We start from the raw sequence: 25,400 nt of genomic DNA, 5'->3' as shown, positions 1-25,400 counted from the left end.
ATTTTTTAAGTGGTGGAAAAGATAGATTTCATTCATTCAATCAACACATTTTCTGAGCACTGTACTCGGCTCTGGGCATTGATGAATAAGACAGTCCCCCTTTCATGGAACTTACATTCCAGAAGGTGATGACAAACTCTCTAATTTGACGACATAAACATTTTACACTTTAAACTTCTCTCTATATAAACACACAAAAGTAAAAGGCAAAATCCCCGAAAACCTTCAGCAAATACAAGTGCTAATATCTTCTCACTGTAGAGTTTGTACAAATCAACAAAAAAGAATGTTAAAACTCCACCCAATAGGGGTAAAGACTATGACCAGAAAGTATGCAGAAAGAACCACAAATCCCTGATTAACAAATAATTAGAATGTACAGTCTCAGATCCTACAGATTAAATTAGAATAATGAGATACCATTCTTTTACTATCAAGTTAACAAATTTTTTTTAAATTAAAGATAAATAAAATTTATACAAATTTTATGAAATGGTCACTCACTTGAAGATAAATGAATGTAATACTTTTTTAAAAGGTTTGGCAATCTACATGAAGAAGCCGTATATCATCTCTAGTAAATACCACTTGTGATAATCCATAAAAAATGATGCCAAAACTTAGAAAAGATTTTATGCATTGAGTTTTATGTTAGCATTAATCTCTTGATCTGAGAATTTGGTACCATTATCCTTACGTAACAAAGTTGTGAATGTAAACAAAGTTGTCATAATATAGAAGAGTTCTCCAATAAACTGACCTCTTACAAAATTATATCCTATTCAAGCATCTCTCCCTGCTTAACACTGGCATCCACCATTGCAGACAGATCGGTGTCTTTGTAAGTCAGTTTTTCTCTGTCATCACTAAATGATATTTAATAATACATTGCAAATGAAATGCAAATCCAATTGCAAATGAAAATGAAAATTTTATCCAAAAATGCAGGATTTCATGAAGTTGATGAAAATGATGGAAAAGTGCCTAAATCACAGGAAAAGGCTTTCATTGCCCAGTGAGGATCCAGCAAAGTTAAATTAGCTAACAATATGACGTGAAGGATGTCACTATACTATCATAAGATATTGTCAGAAAAACTAAACTCAACACAGCCTCCTTTTTAATTTAGGAATTAATACGTAGTTGCAATTATAGGATATTTTCCTAATTTTTAGTTCAATTTTTTTTTTAAGGAAAGACCAAATCAAACTTGGTTGACTACTTTGAGATTTTGATTCTACTTGAAGTGGGTTCACTTTAATAGGTCTTTTTTGTGGATCAAGTTATACTTGGATACTGAAGACCCCTGTATATGGAATAATTGAAAACAAGATTAACCATCAAGAGGGGAATGGTTGAGGGGCACCTGGGTCGGTTAAATGTCTGACTTTTGATCTCAGGGTCTTGATCTCAGGGTTGTGAGTTCAAACCCCACATTGGGCTCCATGCTGGGTCCAGTGGAGCCTACTTAAAAAAACAAAAAAAGAGGGGGATGGTTGAATAAATTATGATTTGATAACTTGATTATTTACCTAGCGAAAATAAACTTTAAAGGGATTTGTAATAATATGAAAGTAAAACGTGCTAAGTAAAAAAAAAAGGATATAAATTATTGTGCACCATGATCACAACTATTTTTAAGATTGCAGAGAAAAATTAAAATTAACATTAATGGCTGCATATGAGCAATAACAAAATTTTTAAACATAATTTTCTATATTTTCCAAGTTATCTATAATTTATTCATTTATTTTTACTCTAATTTTAAATTTTTATATATTTTTTACTTAAATTTCAAGACATTTTATTAAATTTATAGAGAAATATAGTTTTAAAAATCAATTGGAACTGGGGCGCCTGGGTGACTCAGTCAGTTAAGTGTCTGCCTTCAGCTCAGGTCATGATCCCAGGGTCCTGAGAAGGAGCCCTGCGTTGGGCTCCCTGCTCAGCAGAGAGCCTGCTTCTCCCTCTTCCCCTGCTTGTGCTTCCTCTCTCTGTGTGTCAAATAAATAAAATCTTTGGGTGGCTCAGTTGGTTAAGCTACCAACTTTTTTTTTTTTTTAAGATTATTTATTTATTTATTTGACAGAGAAAGACACAGAGAGGGCACACAAGCAGGGAGAGTGGGAGAGGGAGAAGCAGGCTTCATGCGGAGCAGGGAGCCCGATGCAGGGCTCGATCCCAGGACCCTGGGTTCATGACCTGAGCTGAAGGCAGATGCTTAACAACTGAGCCACCCAGGTGCCCCTAGGCTACCAACTCTTGATTTCAGCTCAGGTCATGATCTCAGGGCTGTGAGATCCAGCCCTGTGTGGGGCTCCACGCTGGGCATGGACCCTGCTTAAGATTCTCTCTGCCCCCTCTCTGCCGTACCTTCTTTAAAAAAAAAAAAAAAAAAAAGAGCCGAAGACAACTATTTTTAACTCTTAACTGCTCTTACAGAAGTTATCTTGAGGTGCCTGGGTGGGTCAGTCAGTTAAGCATCTGCCTTCGGCTCAGGTCATGATCCCAGGGTCCTGGGGTTAAGCCCAATGTCAGGCTCCCTGCTCAGCGGGGAGTCTGCTTCTCTCTCTGCCTCTCCCTCTACCCTCCACTCATGCTCTCTCTCTCAAATAAATAAATAAAATCTTTTAAAAAAAAGTTACCTTATCACTAAATGGTATGTTCATATTGTTATTTCTTAATTTGTATTTTAGAAATTATCTATTGGTGGCCTCCTGGAATGAATGAAGATACGGCATTTGCCCTGTCCAATATTCCTCTCTCCTCATCTGAAGTAGCATTTTCTTTTCCTTTTTTTCAAGTAGCATTTTAATTGTTTTTAAAGATTTATGTATTTATTTTAGAGAGAGGGAAAGAGAGAGTGCAAGCAGGGGAAGAGGCAGAGGAAGAGAGAGGATCCTCAAGCAGACTCCCCGTTGAGCGCAGAGTCTGACTCAGGGCTCGATCCCAGGACCCTGAGATCATGACCTGAGCCGAAATCGAGAGCCGGATGCTTAACCAACTGAGCCACCCAGGTGCCCCCAAAGTAGCATTTTAAATCCCTAAGCAATGTTTATTAAAAAAATATATTCCTGGGGCGCCTGGGTGGTTCAGTCATTAAGCGTCTGCCTTTGGCTCTGGTCATGGTCCCAGGGTCCTGGGATCCAGCCCCACATCAGGCTCCCTGTTCGGCGGGAAGCCTGCTTCTCCCTCTCCCACTCCCTCTGCTTGTGTTCCCTCTCTCGCTGTGTTTCTGTCAAATAAATAAATCTTTTTAATAAATAAATAAATAAATAAAAATTAAAAAAAATAAAAAAATATATTCCTTGCAGAGCCAGGTTACATAATCGAATTCCTTTGCTTAGACAGTCTTTTGCTTTATCTGCGGTTAATTATGTGCCTTATTTTTTCACTTGCACATTTTGCTATACATATTTTTTTAATTTTTCCCATCATATCAGCTGTTCTTAAATCTTTTTTCCCTTAAAAACATTCCTTCCAGAGTTCATTCTTTTCTTTCTCAATCTGATTGGCTTCTCTCTCAGCCTGCTGCACAGTGGTCCGCCTGGGACATCTTTTAACTGCTCTCCCAGTGTGGACCCACTTTGTCCTAAATCCCATGCCTCCCTCCTTCTGGATTTATTCCTTTGTTTTGCGGTATTTTATCACCAGTGGCATCTTTAAAAAGGGTATTCAGAAGGCAAGTTTTATGAGTTCTTGCATGTTGGAAAATGTCTTTGTCTTCACAATTGATTGTTTGGCTGAACACAGACTTCTAAGTTGAAAATAATTTTCCCTTTTTCCTCTGTCTATGCATGCTAACTGGATTTTTAAAAAATCTTCCCTCTATTCCCTGCATTCTGTTTTTCACCCAGGTTTCCATCCTTCTGTGTGTTTACTTCCATCTCTCATTCATGTTACAGGCTTTTCACACTTGCCTGGTGGAAGCTTGGTTATATGGCTAGGATATGTGGAGATCAGGCAACTGAATGGTGAGCCAGTCTTTTTCCTGGGGTTCCCTAAATATCAGGATGTGGTTCTCTTTCCTCTAAGCTCATTGAGTTTTTCTAGAGGATAAATTCTACTATTTTTTTGCTTGAGGGGCAAATGTCCAAAGGCCAGCATTTTACATTAGGAGAAGAAAGGGAGCCCCAGACTTAAATTACTCTGTATGTACAGTTTCAATTAATTCCCTGGTGTTCAACTAATTCCCTATGCCTCACCTTACCTTCCTCCCAAGGCCAGAAACTCCCTGCAGTTCTAAGGGACAAACAGGATCCCTTCTCTTCTGCACGACCCCCTGCCTGCTTTTTAGCCCGTGGCTTCCTCTACTTTGTCCAAAAATTGTTGAAATCTTTTGTCTGCCAATGTTTCCCTTCTTTTCTCTTTAACCATGTCGATTTATTTATTCTTTTACTACCATTTAATTGGGATTTGAGAGTGAGAAGAGATTGATGTATGGCCATTTTGCCATACTGAGCAGGAAATCATGCATTACTTTTAGAATTGAAAATATAAACTTTAAATTCAAATAGCTATTATGACCATAATTACATAAAACAAGGATATTCAAATTGATATTCAAATATTCCACATAAACAGGAATTCAATCTATTTAACATTCATTCTTTTTTTTTTAAGAATTTATTTATTTATTTGACAGAGAGCACAAGCATGGGGAGTGGCAGGCAGAGGGAGAGGGAGAAGCAGGCTTCCCGCTGAGCAGGGGGACCCCAATGATGTGGGGCTCGATCCCAGGACCCTGGGATCATGACCTGAGCCAGAGGCAGACGTTTAACTGACTGAGCCACCCAGGCACCCCTATTTAATATTAATTCTTGTAGATTTGTTCTGAGGCTTGCTACTTCAATTATGTCAAAGTTGCATCCTCTCGTAAGAATCAACAGACTTGGGCGCCTGGGTGGCTCAGTTGGTTAAGCGACTGCCTTTGGCTCAGGTCATGATCCTGGAGTCCCTGGATCAAGTCCCGCATCGGGCTCCCTGTTCGGCAGGGAGTCTGCTTCTCCCTCTGACCCTCCCCCCTCTCATGTGCTCTCTCTCATTCTCTCTCTCAAATAAATAAATAAATAAAATCTTTAAAAAAAAATATCAACAGACTTATCTAAGGAAAATGTCTATAAAAATTCCCAACACAGCAACTCTTTGTGAATTTTATTTTTCTTTATTTTGTAGATTCTTTTATGGAATTATCTTGAGTTAACATCAAAAACTGTAACACAGGGGCGCCTGGGTGGCTCAGTTGGTTAGGCGGCTGCCTTCGGCTCAGGTCATGATCCTGGAGTCCCGGGATCGAGTCCCGCATCGGGCTCCCTGCTCAGCAGGGAGTCTGCTTCTCCCTCTGAACTTCCTCCTTCTCATGCTCTCTGTCTCTCATTCTCTCTCTCTCAAATAAATAAATAAAATCTTAAAAAAAAAAAAATTAAAAAAAAACAAAAAAAACTGTAACACATGTTTTGTGCACAAAACAGTTAATGATATAAGTAACTAAAAACTGGAACTCTTTCTTATAATTCTCCCTCTTTACAGTTCCTTTTTTTTGTTTTGTTTTTAAGATTTTATCCATTTGACAGAGAGAGACACAGAGAGAGAGGGAACACAAGTAGGGGGAGTGGGAGAGGGAGAAGCAGGCTCTCCGCTGAGCAGGGAGCCCGACACGGGGCTTGATCTCAGGACCCTGGGATCATGACCTGAGTCAAAGGCAGACGCTTAAGGACTAAGCCACCCAGGCACCCCTTCATTTCCTTTCCTTTACCCCAGGTACCCTAATTCTTGTCATCTCATCTATATTCCTCGAGGATGGGGGGGCGGTAGGGAGAATCTAATAAGTCACTAATTCCTTAGTATGAATTGGATCAATATATTTCTCCTTCTAAGACTTTTGCATTTAAAAGAAGACATGTGAAAAGGAGAAATCCCTCCAAAAGATTTTTCTACAATTAAATCAAGAGTGGCACATGTCTCATGTCTCAGATCTTAGGCTCTCATATCAAAATCCTTACTATGGGGGCCCCTGGCTGGCTAGTTGGTAGAGCATGCAACTCTTGATTTCAGGGGTTGTCAGTTCAAGCCCCACATTGGGTCTAGAGATTCCTTGAAAATAAAATCTTTTTTAAAAAGATCCCTACTATGGAGTTTCAGGCATTGCTGCAGTGGGTGGGGAGGTATAAATCCAGATTTCCCTTCTGGCCCCAGCAACTAATAAATGCCTTGTGGAAAAGCCTTTGGATCCAAAGCCTGACAGGACAACTAGCCCTTTGATTTCTTTGAGTTTGGCTTCGGATACAGGCTCTGAAGGGACAAGGATGGGTGTCCCTTTCCTCGTTCAAGCCTTTTCTTCACTCCTGCCCTTACCTCCTTCCTCAGCCTGGAGTCAGCAATTGCTAAGAAGCTTACAAGTGAATGTATCAGAAGATTCTGGAGATGGCTCTCAGAAGGAAGAAGGTACATGTGCTTCTATCAACAGATAATATTAAACTTGAGTCATCAGTGTCTAATTTTGGGTGCCACGTTTCAAGTTTTGTGTGCCAAGCCATTTGGTCTCACACTGGTCAGACACATGCATTGTGAATCCCAGACTCTCATTTCATCTGTGTGAGTTTCTGTGTGCCTGTATGGGTACACCTTGGTTGGGGTATTGACCTCAGTGTGTCCTTGCCCTTCGAGAGGGAAGGGGGAGCACTGATAAAATGTCCCATTTGCCACTGAATACTCAACAATAGCTACCTGGCTTAGGGCTTCACACACACAGCCGCCCAAAAAAGATATGTAGAGCAGATGAAAGAACTTCTATTGAAGTCAGCTAGACTCAGTTGAGCCCAGCTTTTTACAAAGAGACTTTGCTGAGAAAAGACTGGAAGTTCTAACATCCTAAAGGTGTCCCAGGGAAAAAATACGGCCAATTAAGAAAAGCCAGTGTAGCAAGGCTCCTAGCTGGAGCCTAAGCTGCCTCCATCCATTGTAAGGACCTTAGATGCTCAGGGCCTAACAGGCAGGCTGGTAGATGGCCCTCCCAGGAGACAGAAGTCTCCTGCATGTGAACTCATTCTACTGCAAAAACGGTCAAGCAGGCCAACCTGGGCCCATGAACAAGCCTTAGTCATCAGTGAGGAATGGTGACGCCAGAGACAACACAAAGTCTGCCACTTGGATTTGACCCCAGACCAGCTCTAAATGTCCAAAGGCACTAAGCAAGTCACTTGCTCATGCTCACGCACTAGGCAGCAGAGCTTAGAGCCCAGGTTTTGAGGTCACCAGGTTTAGAGATGGGGTCTAAGTCATGGCTCCGCTTCCTAAATAACCGTATGACCTCTGTAAACTAACTTCCATTTCCTGACCTGTGGAGTAGAGGTGAAATACTAACCCGCCGAGTTGCTGTGAGGATTAAATGCACCTGCACCAGAAAATACTCAATGAATGATGGTGGCCCTCATCATCAAAGCCAACCCTAACAGAGTACAGTTGACCCTTGCACAGCGTGGGGGTTAAGGGTGCCAGCCCCCAAGCAGTGGAAAATCCATGTATAACTTCGCACTCCCCCAAAAATTAACTACTACTAGCCTACTGTTGACTGAAAGCCTTACCCATAACATATATAGTGGATTAGCATGTATTTTGTATGTTGCATGGATTATATACTGTATTCTTACACTAAGGTAAGCTATAGAAAAAACATGAAGAGGATCATAAGAAAAGAGAAAATACATTTACAGTACTATACTGCGTTTACTGGAGAAAACCTACATATATGTGGGCCCCCACAGTTCAAATCCATGCTGTTCAAGGGTCCACAGTAGCTCATTGATAGGTTCTTCCAGTTCTAAGAGTCCTTAACAGTTCTGTGATTATAATGTTAATTTCTAGAACAACGAGACTAAAGGATAAAATCAACCCAATGAGATTTTTCAGATAAAGGTTAAGTGGCCATATTATAATGGCCTGAAGATTACTGCATTTATCTCAAAAAGTTTTGAGAATGGTAAGCAGTATTTCTGTGCCATACTCACACAGTGCACCACCATCTCCCACTGTTGGGATCAACGGAATTTGTTTTCTGCAGTTTACAAGTTTGTAGATCTAAACCAAGCCCACATTCTGCTCTGGGAATGCATGTTTAGGACAGACATGAATCACAGCCCTGGGCTATTTCTTTGTCTTAGAACATTTTTCATGAAAGTATTCTTTTCACTTTGTTGAAGGACAGGATGTTCCAAATCAGTGAATCACTTTTATTTATAAAATAGAAGGGATGAGGTGACTTCAATGAAAATGGCAGAATAAGGATCTCGAAAAATCTTCTCTCCGTCAAAGCAATGAGAACAAAAGCAAAAACTGTCCGAATCAACTGGCTTGTGCTATTTCACATCCCAGGCTGCTTGTCCAGGACGCCTAACCTGAACTAAAATCCAATTATTTTTGACTGAGCCCCTCCTTACTGATAGTAAACAAATCATTATTAGCTCGCAGCATTCATTTAAAACATATAGTTCAAGGGAGACAGAGTTATTACCCAGCGAAAAAAACCCAGTTGTCTTGACTGCTTGCTGCCAAAGCCAACTTACATATGCATCTATTTCCCTTCTTCCCATCAAATAATGATCCACCTCCCATTCTAGACACACACACACACACAGAGCCAAGAGAAGAGACAAGAGCCAATGGAGAGAACGTATTGTGGGAGGATGTGAAGCACCCTGGAGGAATGGGACCTGATGGAGCACAGTGGAGACCGCTGAAACTGCCAGGGGAGCAGGCTGATTTGCTCCACAGAACCCAAGAGAAGGTCAGGAATTTTAGGCATGAGACCCCTGTGAGGTGGGAATGGAAAGGGGGGGGCTGAAAGTAAGAGGACTGGTAGACCTCTTCTCTCCAGGTCCCTCCACCTCCCCCCACTCGTGCATCCCAGGCGGGGCAGGGGGTGCATTTCTGGGGAGACTGTACCAGACAACTGGACGCAGGAGCCCCAGGAACTCTAAGGACAGGAGCCTTTACCAAAAACAGAAATTAAGTGAACTTCTCCACACACCAAACGGTGAGACCCCCCAGCCTCTTCCCTGACTCAGCTCCCAGAACACTGGCAGCTGGCTGTACCCCAAGCTACTGACATGTGCAAGAGAAAAGGCCTAGGGATAGCCAAAGGAAAAACCAAAATCATGTCCTCCTCTCGTCAATCAACTGTGAAATCCACTGGACATAATCCCCACCTGTATTAATGTCCTGTGCCTGCTGTGACAAATTACCATAAATTTGGTGGTTTAAAACAACAGAATTTTATTCTCTCATCATTCTGGAGGCCAGAAGTCTGAAATCAGTGTCACTGGGTGAAACTCAAGGTGTCGGCTGGGTGCTGCTCCCTCTGGAGGCTCTAGGGGAGAGTCTGTCCTTGCCTCTTCCAGCTTCTGGTGACAGCCACCTTCCTTGGCTTGTGGTCGCATCACTCCAACCTCTGCCTCTGTGACCACACTGCTTTCTCCCCCTTCTCAAATCTCCCCCTGCCTCCCTCGTATAAGGACACTTGTGTGTGCATGTGGGGCCCAACAGAGAATCCAGAACAATCTCCCCATCTCAAGATCCTTCACGTAATCAAGTGGGCAGGACGGTTCCTGCCATGCAAGGGAACATTCACAGGTTCTACCAATTAGGACATGGCCACATCTCTGGGGCTATTATTCAGCCCAGCACACCACCCACATACAGAAAGTTTTCAGTCAGCCTTTTAGTTTCTCACATTTGTTAGTGGGATCAAAATTTTTTCACCTTTGTTGTGTATCTGAACTTCTTGTTACATGAATGGTCCACTCCCAGCCTTCATCTGTTTTACTTTTCTATTGATGTTTTTCCTCTAGGTTGTTAAGAGTTTAAATAAGGCCATTAGCTCTTTATCTGCCACATATGTTGAAAATACTTTTTTCCGAATTTGCACTTGCCTGTTAGCTTTGTTTACAGTTTGTCTTCTAATATACAAGAAATGTTAAATGTTGTGTGGTCAAATCAAATACTTCTCCTTTGCAGTTCACCCACTGCTCTGATCTCAGAAAATCTGCCTTATCCTAAAATTAGATAGAGGCTAATATATTTTCTTCTGGTTTTATGCTTCATTTAATTCTTTTATCAATATGGAATTTATTTTAAGATGTGGTAGGAAGAATCTAACTTAATTTCTAAGTTAATCAATTGCCCAGCATAAAATATTCTCTTCCTTTCCCTACTGATTTGTCATATCATCTTTATCAAATATAAAAATCTTATATAGACTAGGGTCTGTTTCTGAACTCTTATCTAAATTCCTCTTTCAAATGTTCACTGAACATGTCTTTCTCCATCTGGGTTTCTAGTTACAAATAGGTAACTCAAGTCCATCAAACCACCCTAAAATAATTTCATCTTGTCTTAATCCTTCAAAATGTTTATATAATTATTTGTTTTTTGGCATCCTACCAGTTAGTTAATTATCTAAAGGAGTTCATTTTTATCAAAACACATCATATACTTGGAAATTTGTAGAAACAGGAAGGCATTTTCACATTTTTGAAAGAAACCAGAGATACTTTTCCTTCTTGTTGTTAATACAATGATCTATCGAATATCTCTGAGGATTTTATTAATTAAATCAATAAATACCATGTGGCAGCCATTTTTCTAGGTGTTATGTATACAGGACAAAACCGGATAAAACTCTCCACCTTCATGAAGCATATATTCCAGTGCAGGGAGACAGATAAATCAGGACAGATTAATGTCTGAGTGTATGTATCAGACAGTGATGAGCATTACAGAGAAAAATAAACCAAGGAAGAGGGCACAGGAAATTCTGAACAAGTGACTAGGGATGACTTCACTGAGAAGGTGATATGAGTCAAGACCTACAGAAAGGAAAGGAGGTTTTACTTTTCTTCTATAACTTGACACAAATGGGTGACTTGCCTTGAAATCCCTGGTATATCTTCAGATATACTTCAAGTATATCTTAAATCAATTACATTAATCATTCATTGCTTATCTACTACAGTGATCAAAATGTTAATTTTGATATATCAAAATGAACCACTGCATATTTTAAACATCAAATTCATCATGAGTTAATTGTCTACAATATACTTACAGGAGTGAAGCAGCTTGTTGGAAATCTTTGAACTGTAGAACGAAATACGAAGCTCCTATATAAAAAAAAAAGACGATGTACTAAATCTATTTTTTAATGTGGGAACTTTGTTAACTTATTCCCTATCTCTCACTAAATTTTAAAAAATGCTATTCTAGATATGATGGGCATAAATAAGGTTAAAAGCCATTAGTATTGGTTAAGTATGTAAATAAAAAGGCATGAGTGAAATTATTAAAAGCAATTTAATAAGTATATAATTACCTGGAAGCGTGCTTGGGAACCGGTGCAGGAAGGAGATCATATTGCCCTGGTGAAAGCTTAACTGACTACATAGAATGGACAAGGACACCAAAAATAGATTAATACAGGTCTTAAGCTCACTTTATCTTATCACCTGTCATTCATAATCCTTTATTTTATGACCATACAGCATTATGTAATTTTTTCTTGATCTTAATAGTGGAAAAGTTACATTTTCAAAGATGGAGCTTCAAAACATTCAACAAATATTCCCTTTTCACGGTACATTTTATGATAGTGTGCCTGAGATGATGCATAGAAAAATGCTGTACAATTGATCATATTTTAAATGTACTAAATTCAACAAATCCATTCACCTACCATTTGGTGAGCCTGCTCTGTGAGTAAAGTACTGCTGGGTATGGTGGGGAATACAATGGTAAGAGAGATATGGCCCCTGGCCCGCAGGAATGAGAAGGCACATACATAAACTATTCTAATATAAAATACTATAAATAAAATTATAAAAGACAGATTGGAGACTTGAAGGTCGGGAGAGATTAAATCCAATTGAGTGACCCACAGCTAATCTCACATACTCAATCGTAGAAAGCTAAAAGCTTTTTTTTTTTTTTTTTTTTTTTAATTTATTTGAGACAGAGAGAATGAGAGACAGAGAGCATGAGAGGGAGGAGGGTCAGAGGGAGAAGCAGACTCCCTGCCGAGCAGGGAGCCCGATGCGGGACTCGATCCCGGGACTCCAGGATCATGACCTGAGCCGAAGGCAGTCGCTTAACCAACTGAGCCACCCAGGCGCCCAAAGCTAAAAGCTTTTACCCTAAGGTCAGGAATAGGACAAGGGTGCCCACTTTCTCCATTCCTATTCAACATAGTATTAGAAGCTCTAGCCAGAATAATTAGGCAAGAAAAAGAAATAAAAGGCAATCAAATTGTAAAGAAAGAAGCAAAACTGAGGGATGCCTGGGTGGCTCAGTCAGTTAAGCGTCTGCCTTCAGCTCTGGTCATGATCCCAGAGCCCTGGGATCAAGTCCCACATCAGGCTCTTTGCTTAGTGGGGAGCCTGCTTCCCCCTCTGTCTGCAGCTCCCCCTGCTTGTGCTCTGTCTCTCTGACAAATAAATAAATAAGATAAAAAAAAGGAAGAAGAAGAAACAAAACTGTCCTAGTAGGCAGATGACATGATCCTGTTTGTTTTTTTAAGATTTTATTTATTTATTTGAAAGAGAGAGATAATGAGAGAGGGAACACAAGCAGGGGGAGTGGGAGAGGAAGAAGCAGGCTTCCTGCCGAGCAGGGAGCCCAATGCGGGGCCCAATCTCGGGACTCTGGGATCATGACCTGAGCCAAAGGCAGACACTTAACTGACTGAGCCACCCAGATGCCCCAGATGACATGATCTTATACATAAAAATACCCTAAAGACTCCACCAAAAAACTGTTAAAATAAACAAAATTAGTAAATTTACAGGATACCAAAACAAATACAACAATCAGTTGAGTTTCCACAGACTAACAATGAACAATCTGAAAAAAAATTAAGAAAACAATCTCATTTACAATAGCATAAGAAACAGTATATTCTTAGGAATAAATTTAACTAGGGAGGTGAAAGATCTATAAACTGAAAACTATAAGACATTGATAAAAGAAATTAAAGAAGGCACAAATAAGTGCAAAGTTATCCTGTGTTCACGGATCAGAAGAATTAATATTGTTAAAATATCCATACTACTCAAGGCAATCCACAGATCCAAAGCAATCCCTATCAAAATTCCAATTGCATTTCTCATACATGTAGAAAAAAATCCTAATATTGATACGGAATCACAAAAGACTCCAAATAGTCAAAGCAATCTTGAGAAATAACAAAGCTGGAGGCATCACACGTCCTGATTTCAAACCATATTACAAAGTTATAGTAATCAAAACAGTGTGGTACTAGAATAAAAACAGACACATAGACCAATGGAATAAAGTAGAGAGCCCAGAAATAAACCCACACATACGTTGTCAACTAATATTTGACAAGAGCACCAAGAATACACAATGGGTAAAGGATAGCCTCTTCAATAAATGGTATTAGAGAAACTGGATATCCACATGCAAAAGAATGAAACTAGACCCTTATCTTACACCACTCACAAAAATTAATTCAAAATGGACTGAATACTTAAAAGTAAGACCTGAAGCCATAAAACTCCTAGCAGACAACATAGCGGAAAACTCCTTGACAGTGGTTTGATCATTGATTTTTTGGGATTTTTTTGATAAGCTGGTAATATCCAAAATATAGAAGGAACTCAGACAACCCAGCAGCCAATAATAATAATAATAATAAATCTATTAAAAATGGGCAAAAGACCTAGATAGACATTTTTCTAAAGACATACCAAAGGCCAACATGTAAATGAAAATGTGCTCAACATCACTAATCATCAGGGAAATACAAATCAAAACCATAATGAACTATCACCTCACACCTGTTAGGAAGGCTATTATCAAAAAGATAAGAGGTAAGTGTTGGTCAGGATATGGAAAAAAGGAAACCCTCGCGCACTGTTGGTAAGAATGTGAAGTGGTGCAGCCACTATGGAAAACAGTATGGAGGTTCCTCAAAAAATTAAAAAATAGAACTACCATATGATCTAGAAATCCTATTTCTGGGTATATATCCACAGGAAACAAAATCAATATCTAGAAGAGATATCTATACTGCCATGTTCACTAAAGCAGTAATCACAAATAGCCAAGCTATGGAAACAACCTAAGTGTCCACTAATGGATGAGTGAATAATGAATATATATATGATATAAACGCTATATATGTGTGTATGATCATATGTGTGTATGTATATGTGTGTGTGTATATATATATATATATATATATATATATATATATATATCTCATAGGAATATTATTCAACTGTGAAAAAAGGAATCCTGCCATTTGCCACAACATGGATGAACCTGGAGCACATTATGCTAAGTGCAATAAGCCATGAAAGGCAAATACAGTTTTGTATCACTCATACATGGGACCTAAAAGGGTACTCATAGGGGCACCTGGCTGTCTCAGTTGGTGGAGCATGTGACTCTTGATCTTCGGGTTGTGAGTTTGAGCCCCACACTGGATGTAGAGATTGCTTAAAAATAAAATCTTTAGAAAAAAAAAAAAAAGAGGGTATTCATAGAAACAGAATAGAATGGTGGTTGCCAGGGGCTGGGGGTGGGGAAATGGGGAGATGATTGTCAAAGGGTACAAACTTTCAGTTATTATATGAGTAAGTTCTGGGGATATAATGGACAGCATGGTGACTATAGTTAATACTGTATTGGATGCTTGAAAACTGTTGAGAGTAGATCTTATGTGTTCTCACCACACACACATAAAATAGTAGCTATGAGAAGTGATGGATGTGTTAATTAACCTGATGTCATAACCATTTCACAATACATACAAATATAGTTTCTTTTTGGGGGGGAGGTGAGGGAGGGACAGAGGGAGAGGGAGAGCCCACTGCGGGGCTCCATCCCACAACCCTGAGATCATGACCTGAGCTGAAATCAAGAGTCTGACACTTAACTGCCTGAGCCACCCAGGCGCCCCACACAATGCATACAAATATAAAATCATCATGTACACCTTAAATATATACAATTTTACTTGTCAATTATACCTCAATAAAGCCAGGGGGGAATAATTGAATAACTAAATCCACCTGAGTGGTTTAAAGATGGCACAGACTGAAATTTGAGTGGGGTTTTAGGGAAGGCAGGACTTCCGCAAGGGGGCCACGGAGGATATTTTGAGGAATGTTGCTGAAGAGACTGTCTCTCTCTCTCTCTGCCCACTGCCAAACTTGTTGCAAAGTACCTGGGAAGCTCCACTGTCTCTGGATCTATAGATATTAGCCCAGGAGTATGTGACGTAAGGGAGTGTCAGGAACCGGCACGCACAGAGAGTGGAATGTGTGACAGGGGAGGAAGAGAAGGAAGGAGAACTAGAAGCCAGGGAAAAGAAGACAGACCCGATCTCCAGAACTTCCTATGTTGAAGGAGCTGGCAGGGTGGAGTTGGGTTACAAAATCCTGGGAAGAAGCCTTCCTTAAGTGAACGATCTCCCCCAACCCCTATTATTTTAAAATCAGATTTAAAGATACAATACTGCCTTTGCTGAAAATGAGGCATCCATATCCTGGCATTATCTGCCACATGGAAGTTCAGCTATTATATTTTACCCCACAGCTATCTTCACATATTAATATAATTTTGATTGCAGAGGCAGCTTTTCATGGATACAGTGATAATAACAGTAAATACAGACTTTATGATGAAATACATACATTGTTCTGATGCAACCGTGCTTGTTAATTGCTCACTTGACATAATAAACACCAAGGAAACATGAGTTTGTTTAATCATACCATGGCAGCACAGGAATGTATGTTAAGCAAGCGGCTTTCTTAGGGGCCATAGCATTTTATTTCTTGATTTTGATGATGGTTACATGGATATTTGCTTTCTATTTAAACTGTGGCTATATGCTTTATGCTCATTGCTCTTGTACTCTCCCTCTCTCATGCACATACACACACATACACACACATACACAGGAGAAGAAATAAGAAAGAAAAGTGAAAAGTGAGGAAAAAAAACCCTTAAGCTGCTGTTTGTTCTATGCTCAGCAATCACAAAAGATTTATGTAATAAAGTACTCATGGAAAAACTCTTAGACAGCATTAATCTAGAAAGGAATACTGATTACCCAAAGCTTTTCTATTTGTCCTACTTTACTTGCATTGGCCATTCTTTGCTATTTAATATAGCTGAGAGAGGGCTGATTTTTTTCCACAGTCTTAAATAGAGATTCACATAAGAGACTGTTTCTTTGCACATTGCTGAACTTGTTGCAAACTGTGTGGTTGGGTTTAATGGAATATATATATATACATATATATATACATATATATATATATATGAGAATGAATGAAAAAGAATGTATATATGCGTGTGTATATATGTAGATGCATATGTGCATGCACACACACACACACACACACACACTTCCTAAGTCCTATATATGCTTCTCAATTCTTTATTTGTAATGTAAGGCTCAGAGAATCTAGACAATGTGCCCATAATAATTCCCGACCCTAGCTAATTGTTTCAGTCCGAGTTGACTAGGCATTCAGAAATCTTGCAATACCTTGGAGTCATAAAATACGGCAGGATGATATCAGTGCAGACACTTAATTCAGTTGTGTTGTACCAGAACCCTCAATGTCAGAAAACTGGAATAAGTGAAAACATCCAACTCTCCTTATTAAGTCCTGGGTATGACAATATTTTGAAAACCTGGATCCATAAATAGGTGGGACGGAAGGAAACAGATTTTCATCCCTTTAGAAGCCCTAGCAGAATAATCACAAGGTGAATGCAGCGAATGGGCTGGTAGGTGCAATATTTTTAGGCACTATCGGTAGAAATTTCATCAAATGTACCTTCTCTCTGAGAAGTAAAGTATCTTATGTCATATGAAAGTATCACTGATTCACTACTCACACTTGGGTCTGAGAAACAGAGGACACAGGACTTTCTCCAAAAGATGCGTGCCTCATACTAGCAATGATATTGTCCTTAATTTTGCCAATACTATGTACTTTTCATCAGCTCCAAATGAACTAAGAATTATCAGTGGGTCCCAGTCCCTGAGACAAGTTCTGTGAATCCATTTTTCAAAATTCATTTTCACTGGCCACTCTCTTGACTTATTTGCATGTGACAAGTATTACTTTGCCTTGCAGGTACTCTTTGAGAGCTCAACCTCAAAAACTATTTGCAAAATGAGCCAACTCTGAGGGCTGCCATGTTTTTTATTTAAACGCATGATGTGGGGCGGCCTGGGTGGCCCAGCCAGTTAAGTGACCGACTCTTGATTTCAGTTCAGGTCACGATCACAGGGTCGTAAGATGGAGCCCGACCACAGGCTCCGTGCTCAGTGAGGAGTCAGCCTGAGATTCTCTCTCCCTCTGCCCCTCCCCCCTGCTCACGTGCTTGCCCTCTCTCTCTAAAATAAATAAATAAATCTTTTTAAAAATGCACAATTAATTGTTCCATCTACATTTTGTGTTTCATTATCCCTACATTGAAGTCTTGAGTTCCCTACAATATTACTTGCCAGTCCCTCCTTGGGCACAAGGTTTCTCTCCATTGATACTTTGCTCAATGCAAAACCATTCCGTTGAAAATTCTACCAGCCATTATTTTTACCATGGAAGGCTTTTCAAATTAACATGTGTTCAGAGACATCATCATCACAGCTATAAACACAGCTACCAATGATCAAGGAATCAGCCAGATTTTCTCAACCTCAGTCTCCCAATCGGCTGTTCAAGGATGTCTTTTGAACACATTAAAATGGATCCTTTGGGGGTGCTGGGTGGCTTAGTCGGTTGAGCATCTGACTCTGATTTCAGTTCAGGTCATGATCTCAGGGTTGTGAGATCGAGCCCTACATCGGGCTCTGCACTCAGCAGAGTCTGCTTGGGATTCTCTCTTTCCCTCTCCCTCCCCACCCCCACTCTCTCTCTCTCTCTAAAATAAAAATAAATCTTTTTAAAAATTGTGAAGCTGGAGAATGTTATTCTGTGTTAATAAATAACAACAATGTATACTCTATCTACCTCAGATTCAAATTATTATTTTACTGAGCTCTGCTTTTAAAAAACCAGAATTGTGAGTTTTATTGGTGAGTAAACAATGTTACATCTGAATATCTCTCCTCCTGAGAACATTATCGTATACCCTTTGAAACAGAAAATTAGGAAAACATTTAATTCTTTCTACTTTCTACTTGGCCTACCCTCAACAACCCCTAAAAGCAAGAAGAGGAAGTAGAAGGGCAGTAAACAGTGGTGCAGAATGAGGAAGAATGATTTTGCACTGGAGGTGGCCAGAATGATTTCACATGTAGCATGGTTACCCGATACCAAGCCACAAAAGTCTCAGCATAATTTAGTGTTTGTATTCATCCACTGAAGCAAACAGGATAAGATTTACCCAATGAACATTTATCACTCCGTCCTGTTTCAAAGCTATAATTTGCAGAGCAGTAGGAAGGGTTTACGTGTTGGCTATGATGTGCTCATCCTGCTGAAAATTTCTTGTCCATCTTCATAACCACAGCCCTTGTATTTCATTCAACCTCCAGTTACAATGCATTTCTTCTCAGGTTATCACAACAATATTCTGATAAAGTTGTAGAGGTTGATACTGTTACTGGCTTCTTTATAAATGGGAGGCCCAGGGGTACCTGAGTGGCTCAGTCAGCTATGCGTCTGCCTTCGGCTCAGGTCATGATCCTGGGGTCCTGGGATGGAGCCCCGAGTCAAGCACCCCTCTCTCTCTGATCCTCCCCCCTGCTTGTGTGCTCTCTGTCTCTCTCTCTCATGAATTAAAAAAAGAAAAAAATCTTTGGGTGCCTGGTGGCTCAGTTGGTTAAGTGTCTGCCTTCGGCTCAGGTCATGATCCCAGAGACCCAGGATCAATCCCCACATCAGGCTCCCGGCTCAGCGGGGAGCCTGCTTCTCTCTCTGACCCTCCCCCACTCATGCTCTCTCCCTCTCTCTCAAATAAATAAATAAATAAAATCTTTAATAAATGGGAGGCCTAAAGTCCCAAGTCCCAAAGGCCAAGTCCCAAGTCTACCTCTGCCAGGCTGGAACAGGCCTTCCAGAAGGTCATGCCCCTCCCTTGAAACACCTACTCTGGACCACACATCCAAACTCTGCCCCTCGTTTGTAGCCAGAGGCACACTGGAAAAAGCACCAAATTTGGGCTCAGAAACCCTCAGTTAAAAGTGTTGCCTCACCTACCTATCAGTTCCATGCCTCTGAACAAGTGACTTCGTATCTACTCACCTTGGTTTTCACATATAAAATGGGGATAACATCTGTTGCGCCTATTTCAGAATGCTGGGGAAGAACAACTAAGAGAATACGTGTGGAAACTCACAGTAAGCCATTAAGAGCCACATAAATGTCATGTATTATTCAAGGTCTGGCTTGGGTCTTACTTAATCCAGGGAGCCTTCCAGCTTTTCAACCCAGCCTACACTGAACTCCCCCTGGCATTTCCTGCCATGCTATTTATCTTAGCCCTTGATATATTTGCTCTTGTATTGTTACTCAAATACTCCCCAGTCAGGAACATCTTCCCTGCACAGAACCTAGCCCGAGACTATAAGCAAGCACTGCTCTCTCTATTACCAATGTTATGAATGAACCGACAGAGCAGAGAGTAGAATCTGGCCTTCCTGGTACCACCGTGTTCACTTCTACAAGACATTTTTTAAAAGCTTTCCTTATGGTATCCAGTTATATTCACACTCTAATTAAAGGGCACTACTGACTGGAAAAATTTTCTCTTTAAAAGAAGAGGGTACACTGTATAAACTGCTTGAGGGAACAGAAGTATGGCCCAATCACAGATAAGATTCCAGAAGCTCCCCACGTCAGGGGAATCCTGCCAAGAGTGCCTGGAGAGGTACTCTCCTTAGGTTAAGGAGGCCTCACAAGGGAAAATCCTGCTGGACATACTTGCAAATCAGGGAGCCTTTGTTTGATTGCTATAGGCAATAAGGCATCGAAAGGTTTTCAATTTCTCCTGGGGAAGATGCACTCAAAGTACACAGGGTATTTTCCTCAGGGGCTCTTGGTAGCTTTCCCACAAAAACCCGGCTGCTAGTAGCACTTTACCTGATCTTTGTAAACCAGCTTGCTGGGGCTTGACCGTGGTTTGTCTCTAAATGAGTAAGTGGCCATTTGCTTCTTAAGTAAGTCCAAGAAGTCAGGAGGCGCATATAGGGGAAGGTCATTTAGTACCGGATCGTTTCTTTGCACAAGAGGTGGTTTTTTCCTTCCTTCGTTTTTAAAATTGTAGGTTGGTATCACCGGATTTAATGAGGATTCTTCAATGAAAGTTTTCAAGTGGTAAGTGCCAGGGATAGGAGTGTTCTGTGGAAAATTGACATCATTTTTCAGATCAGTGTGCAAACTGGTAACATCTCCTAAAGCATCATTCTTAGAAGGGTCACTCTTAAGGAGCATTTCTTTCTGTTTTAAGGTTTAATAAAATTTTATCAAATATAGTAAACACTCCTGACAGAACAATATTTTTTTTTTTTTTAAAGATTTTATTTATTTATTTGAGAGAGAGAATGAGATAGAGCATGAGAGGGGGGAGGGTCAGAGGGAGAAGCAGACTCCCTGCTGGGCAGGGAGTCTGATGCGGGACTTGATCCCGGGACTCCAGGATCATGACCTGAGCCGAAGGCAGTCGCTTAACCAACTGAGCCACCCAGGCGCCCCAGAACAATATTTTAAGAGAATCATAATTATTTCCTTTCTGAGACAATTGCTGAATTATAGCAAATGGGTTGTGGCCATAGTTGGAAGTTTTGACTTTTTAAAAGGTAACTTCAGAGATACTAAAACTTGAGATGCAGTTGGACCTATAAATGTCAGGTCTCTCTTGAGACCACTCAGGACAGTTCTTAACTAAAAAAAAAGTTAGCCTACTTCTGCTAGGTAGATACTACACATTTCTCTCTAGCCCTCAAAGAGCAGCTAAAAAATAAGAACATGAGGCTGAGGATGAACTGGCAGAGCATGTGGTCTCATCAGCCCAATAGGAGGTTTGGTTCTTTCAAATCACAACCAGTGTGGCTGAATGGCCAGACCTGAAAGTTTAGTCACTGCTGCTTTTGTGGCCGAATTTCCACTGAGCACCCAGCTTGGTTCCACCATTAAAATTCCACTTCAAGAAGGCTTTGGCCCATGGGCCACTCTATTATTGAAGGGTGTGGACAGAAAATATTTCTACAATACAGAAATGATGTCTCTTGAACGGGGATCTTCTGGTCTTTTTTTCTTTCATTATTACCACCTTGCTTTCCTACACTGACCATGTTAACAGAACTTATCACAAGCTCTATGCCATCTAAGATACAAACTGAAACCCAAACTCCTTTTATAGAATGGAGGCATTTTCTTCTGTAATCTCACCGAGATCTTAAGCTATATTGACCTTATCTAGATATCCTGTAAAGCACCTAGATTCCTAGAGTTGTTTTAGTTTATACTGCATCTAAAATTTAATGATACTAAAATTATAAACAGGAAATGAGGTCCACTGTTTTCTTAACAATTGTTAGTGACTTAAAAGGTAAGGCTGATTAAAATATCAACGGAAATATGAATCACTTGAATAGAAAGAATAAAAACACACATACTGTTAATGCTATTCTCCACCATCCTTCTCTTTCAACAGATGATGTCTTTCGGGTTGGTTTCTATTAACAAACATAAAATGTGCTTATTCATTTGAGAGGTGATCCCTGGAAGTTAAATATATTTTATAAAACATTTGCTTGAAGAAATCAATACCTGTATCAAATTGGTCAGCCTGAATTAAAATAAAAGCTACATAATGATAAATTTTGCCTAACATATTTCCCTAAATTGCTATTTTACGACTTGAAGTGCTTCTAAATTCCCATCTAAATTCCCTTTGGAAAAATGAGAGTAATAAACATCCTCATTTCACAAGAGATGTCGTAAGGAAAATTAGATGTCACAAAATTTGGTGTTCCTAGGAAGGACAGAGTGTTTTATAATAATTGTATTATAATACAATCCAAAATTGTATTATAATAGATTTATGGTTCAGGTGCTGTGCTGGGAGTTCAAGGTAGAAGTGTATAGTCATCAAATTAATGTGATATTGGGATACCAATTCCCAGTGATATGGCAAATGTTAAAAACTGCCCTTTCCTGTTTTTATATATACTATTATGTATCATACAAATATGATACCGCTAGTTCTCTCAGCTTGTCCAGCCAGCTGTTACACTAAAGAGGCAGAATGATAGAGGACCCAGACAGACTTGGGCTTGAACTCCAGCTCTGCCACTTACTAACTAGGAGCACTACATAAGTTACTTAACCCTTATGAGTCTCAACTCCCTTTTAGGAGTATAAAAGTAAGGCATAACAAGGCTGGCATGAGAATAAGCCATTATACATTTAAAGACTTGTACCCACAACCAGGGCTCAATAAACGGTAGCTTTTATTTTTAACCCCTCACCTGCCAAGTTAAAAAGCAGATGATTTTGGTATTCCTTAGTTTCCAAGGACGCTCTTGGTTTCTACAGTAAGTATGCTATACCCATTTATTATTATCCCACATTTGTTTCAGCCTCACCACCAACAGAACACGGTTGTTCAGTTTTTTCCTTTTGTGCTACTTTAACTAGGTGAAGTCATTAAATCATTGAATTGTACTTCCACTTATAATGCTTTTGTTACTACTACAAAATATAGGTTATTTCAAGCAACAGTGCATTAGAGATAATAAACTAATCAGTAAAACTGATATAATTCATTCTTCCTTTTTAGCAACTTATATCCACTCTACTTATGAGTAGAGCTTTAGTTTTACTATGAAATGTGCATTTCTCTAAAAAAAAAAACACGGTTTCACACACATTGCTAAGTCTGAATTTCTTCCTATGCGTTCCCTTTATTAGATTTATGTTGAATCTTCTGTGTTGCACATTTATAGTCACAGAAGTCAAACTTTGTCAGGCAGGTCAAGGCAAGTCTCCCACCTCTACCTAGGACCAGGAAAATCAAGCGGCAAGAAGGGAGAAGTAAACACCATACTTCTAAAGGAAGGTGATTGGCAGCCGCTGTTTTGTTTTGCCCAAGGCGGCGATCTAAACTCCACCCACCTATCACTTCAAATTCATTTTAGGGGTGAATCATTTTACAAAAGATACACTAAACATCCTTCGCCCAAATATATTTAAAAACTAAACGAAGGTATTTAAGATATTTTATAAATACTAAAATAAGAGGCAGGGGCAAAAACATGTGCGTTCGACTAAGGAAAAACCCATCCTCTCGGCAAAGGGGGAAATCAAAGCAGTTGCCCTGCGCAGATGGTAGTACGGAAGAAGGAAAGAAAATACAGAAAATAAAGGACGAATGGAAGGATGAGGGAGAGCAAGGGAAGCGGAAATAAAACCAAGCAGACTCAGATAAAGATCAGGACGACTGGACTGCAGGGTAGGTAGGAGGGCAGGGTGCGAAGAGCAAACCAAGGGGCGCAAAGGCCCAGCGTTAGAGAAAAGTGGGAGTTCGGCCAGGGGAGCCCGGGGCAGGGGATGGCAGTGGGTAGTGGGAGCTGGGGGAGGGTGTCTGTACCGAGGAGGTGACTACCAAACTGCCAGGTCCCAGGTCTTCCCTTAGGGAATTGGAGGTGATGGCGATGACTGGTTGGTCCATTGCGGCCTCCTCGCTCCCTCAGCCTGGGATGGCGTCTGGTTGCCAGGAGGCGCCTGGGGCCCACGGGCTGCCGAGCGTGCGCAGGGGACCCGCCAGCTTGGTGTCCAGTGGTGCGGGAAGGGAGGCGGGCGCGCCGAGGCCCCGCGCCACGCCTCGCGCACGGGAAATCGTCAGGCGCCATCACGCACACTTGCGGTGAGAAGTCTAGGGCTCTGGAGGCGTGGCGGAGCCCAGGGTGGGTAGCTGCCACAAGGGAGGCTCCTAAAAGACGGTTTGTGGGAGGCAGAGCGCACCATAATCCCCACCAGCCTTTTCCAAGTTACCCCCACCCTACTCCCCAAAGCAGGTAGACAGTATGCTTCGTAGGCATACTTCGCTTTAGCGCCAAAAATCAGCCTTAGCGCCCACTTTCTAAGGTGGTTTCTAAGCTCCTCCGGAGGGAAATTTTGGGGTGTCTCTTCTGCCTCTCATTTTAGGAGCGAGCACTAGACACAGTGGGCTTCCCTAGCTAAAATGCTAAAATGCTATTCCCTTCTTCGACAGCCTGGCAAACCTCAAGAGTCAACTCCTCTGAGAAGTCCTCCTTGGCCTAATCTCTTGTAGCCCTAAAGACCCTGTGCCTATCTTTATGGGAGGATTCACTTTGACAAATCATTTCTCCCTTAATTTTTAAACACGTCCCAAACACAGGTTTTTGTCTTAATTCTGAGTCTTCTGAACACGGGAGTGATTAAAATATTTGAATGACTGACCAGTTTAGACAATGGACTAGCACAGTGCTTTTCAAAAATTAATGTACATACAAAACATTTGGGGATCTTATGAAAATACAGATTTGGATTCTGAGGCAGGGCCCAAGATTCTGTAGGTGATTTTTTGAGTAGTGAGAGACTAGAAGACTCCATTTCATTTCTCTTAATGGGATTCTAAATTTAACATAACCTTAAAAAAAAAAAAAATACGAGGGGGGAAAAAAAAAACCCAAACAGACACCAAGTTTGAAATCACAACTGAAATTATAAGGCCAAGAGGCTAATAACCAGAGTTTTCACAAACGTAAGAGATTCAATCAAGTCCATCACTGTTCCTCATTTCACTTTCTTATTTTGGCTGAGCCTGTAAAAGTGGCTCAGCCGACTAGGGACTGGTACCCTAGAGACTAAAGAAATATGAAAGGTACAGAGAAGTCTAGAAACCCATACAAGATGTGAAATAGAAAGAACATCTAGATGAGAAAATAGTTTAAGTACCTCAAAAATAGAAACAGCACAGGTCAATGACTTCAAGGACTTTACCAATGAGACAAAGCATGTAGGATAAACAAAATGTCCTCTTAAGAAAACACAGTCTTGTACAGTATCACTGAGAAAAATTTAAGATTTTCAGGTTATCATTAACAGCAGTTTTAAAAGGGGGGGTAAGCATTTCTCTCTGGGACTACACTAAGTAGAGGCCAACAGTGCCTCTCTACACATCAGATCTTTAATAAAAATCTGTGAAATACATCCTAAAATATGGATTTTTAACTGCAGTAGTGATGATTTTTGTTAGAATTATCTGAGAGCAAACATGCTACAGACAGTACTGAGGTTAAGAATTATCAATTACCACAATCCTGCTAAAACAAAACAGGCAATGTGGTTAAGATGTGAAGATAGGACTAGTCCTGAGTTCCAGTAAGACTATTG

General features: G+C 40.4%; 1 protein-coding gene across 1 annotated transcript in view; it reads right to left on the bottom strand.

Annotated features, from left to right (window-relative positions):
• The window catches only part of STPG4 (sperm-tail PG-rich repeat containing 4), a 36,714-nt gene extending 13,002 nt beyond the window's left edge, over positions 1 to 23,712 (bottom strand). Inside the window, exons 1-5 of the mRNA XM_021701254.1 lie at positions 23,632 to 23,712; positions 21,656 to 21,715; positions 20,121 to 20,378; positions 11,366 to 11,430; positions 11,102 to 11,156 (exon numbers count right to left, since the gene is read on the bottom strand). Of these exons, the coding sequence (XP_021556929.1) occupies positions 11,102 to 11,156; positions 11,366 to 11,430; positions 20,121 to 20,378; positions 21,656 to 21,715; positions 23,632 to 23,712 (519 nt within the window). The remainder of the gene's footprint in view (positions 1 to 11,101; positions 11,157 to 11,365; positions 11,431 to 20,120; positions 20,379 to 21,655; positions 21,716 to 23,631) is intronic.
• Positions 23,713 to 25,400: the final 1,688 nt, after the last annotated feature.

Source organism: Neomonachus schauinslandi, chromosome 10, assembly GCF_002201575.2.
Source record: "Neomonachus schauinslandi chromosome 10, ASM220157v2, whole genome shotgun sequence".
Lineage (NCBI taxonomy): Eukaryota > Metazoa > Chordata > Mammalia > Carnivora > Phocidae > Neomonachus > Neomonachus schauinslandi.
This window is presented reverse-complemented; position numbering and strand designations above follow the sequence as displayed.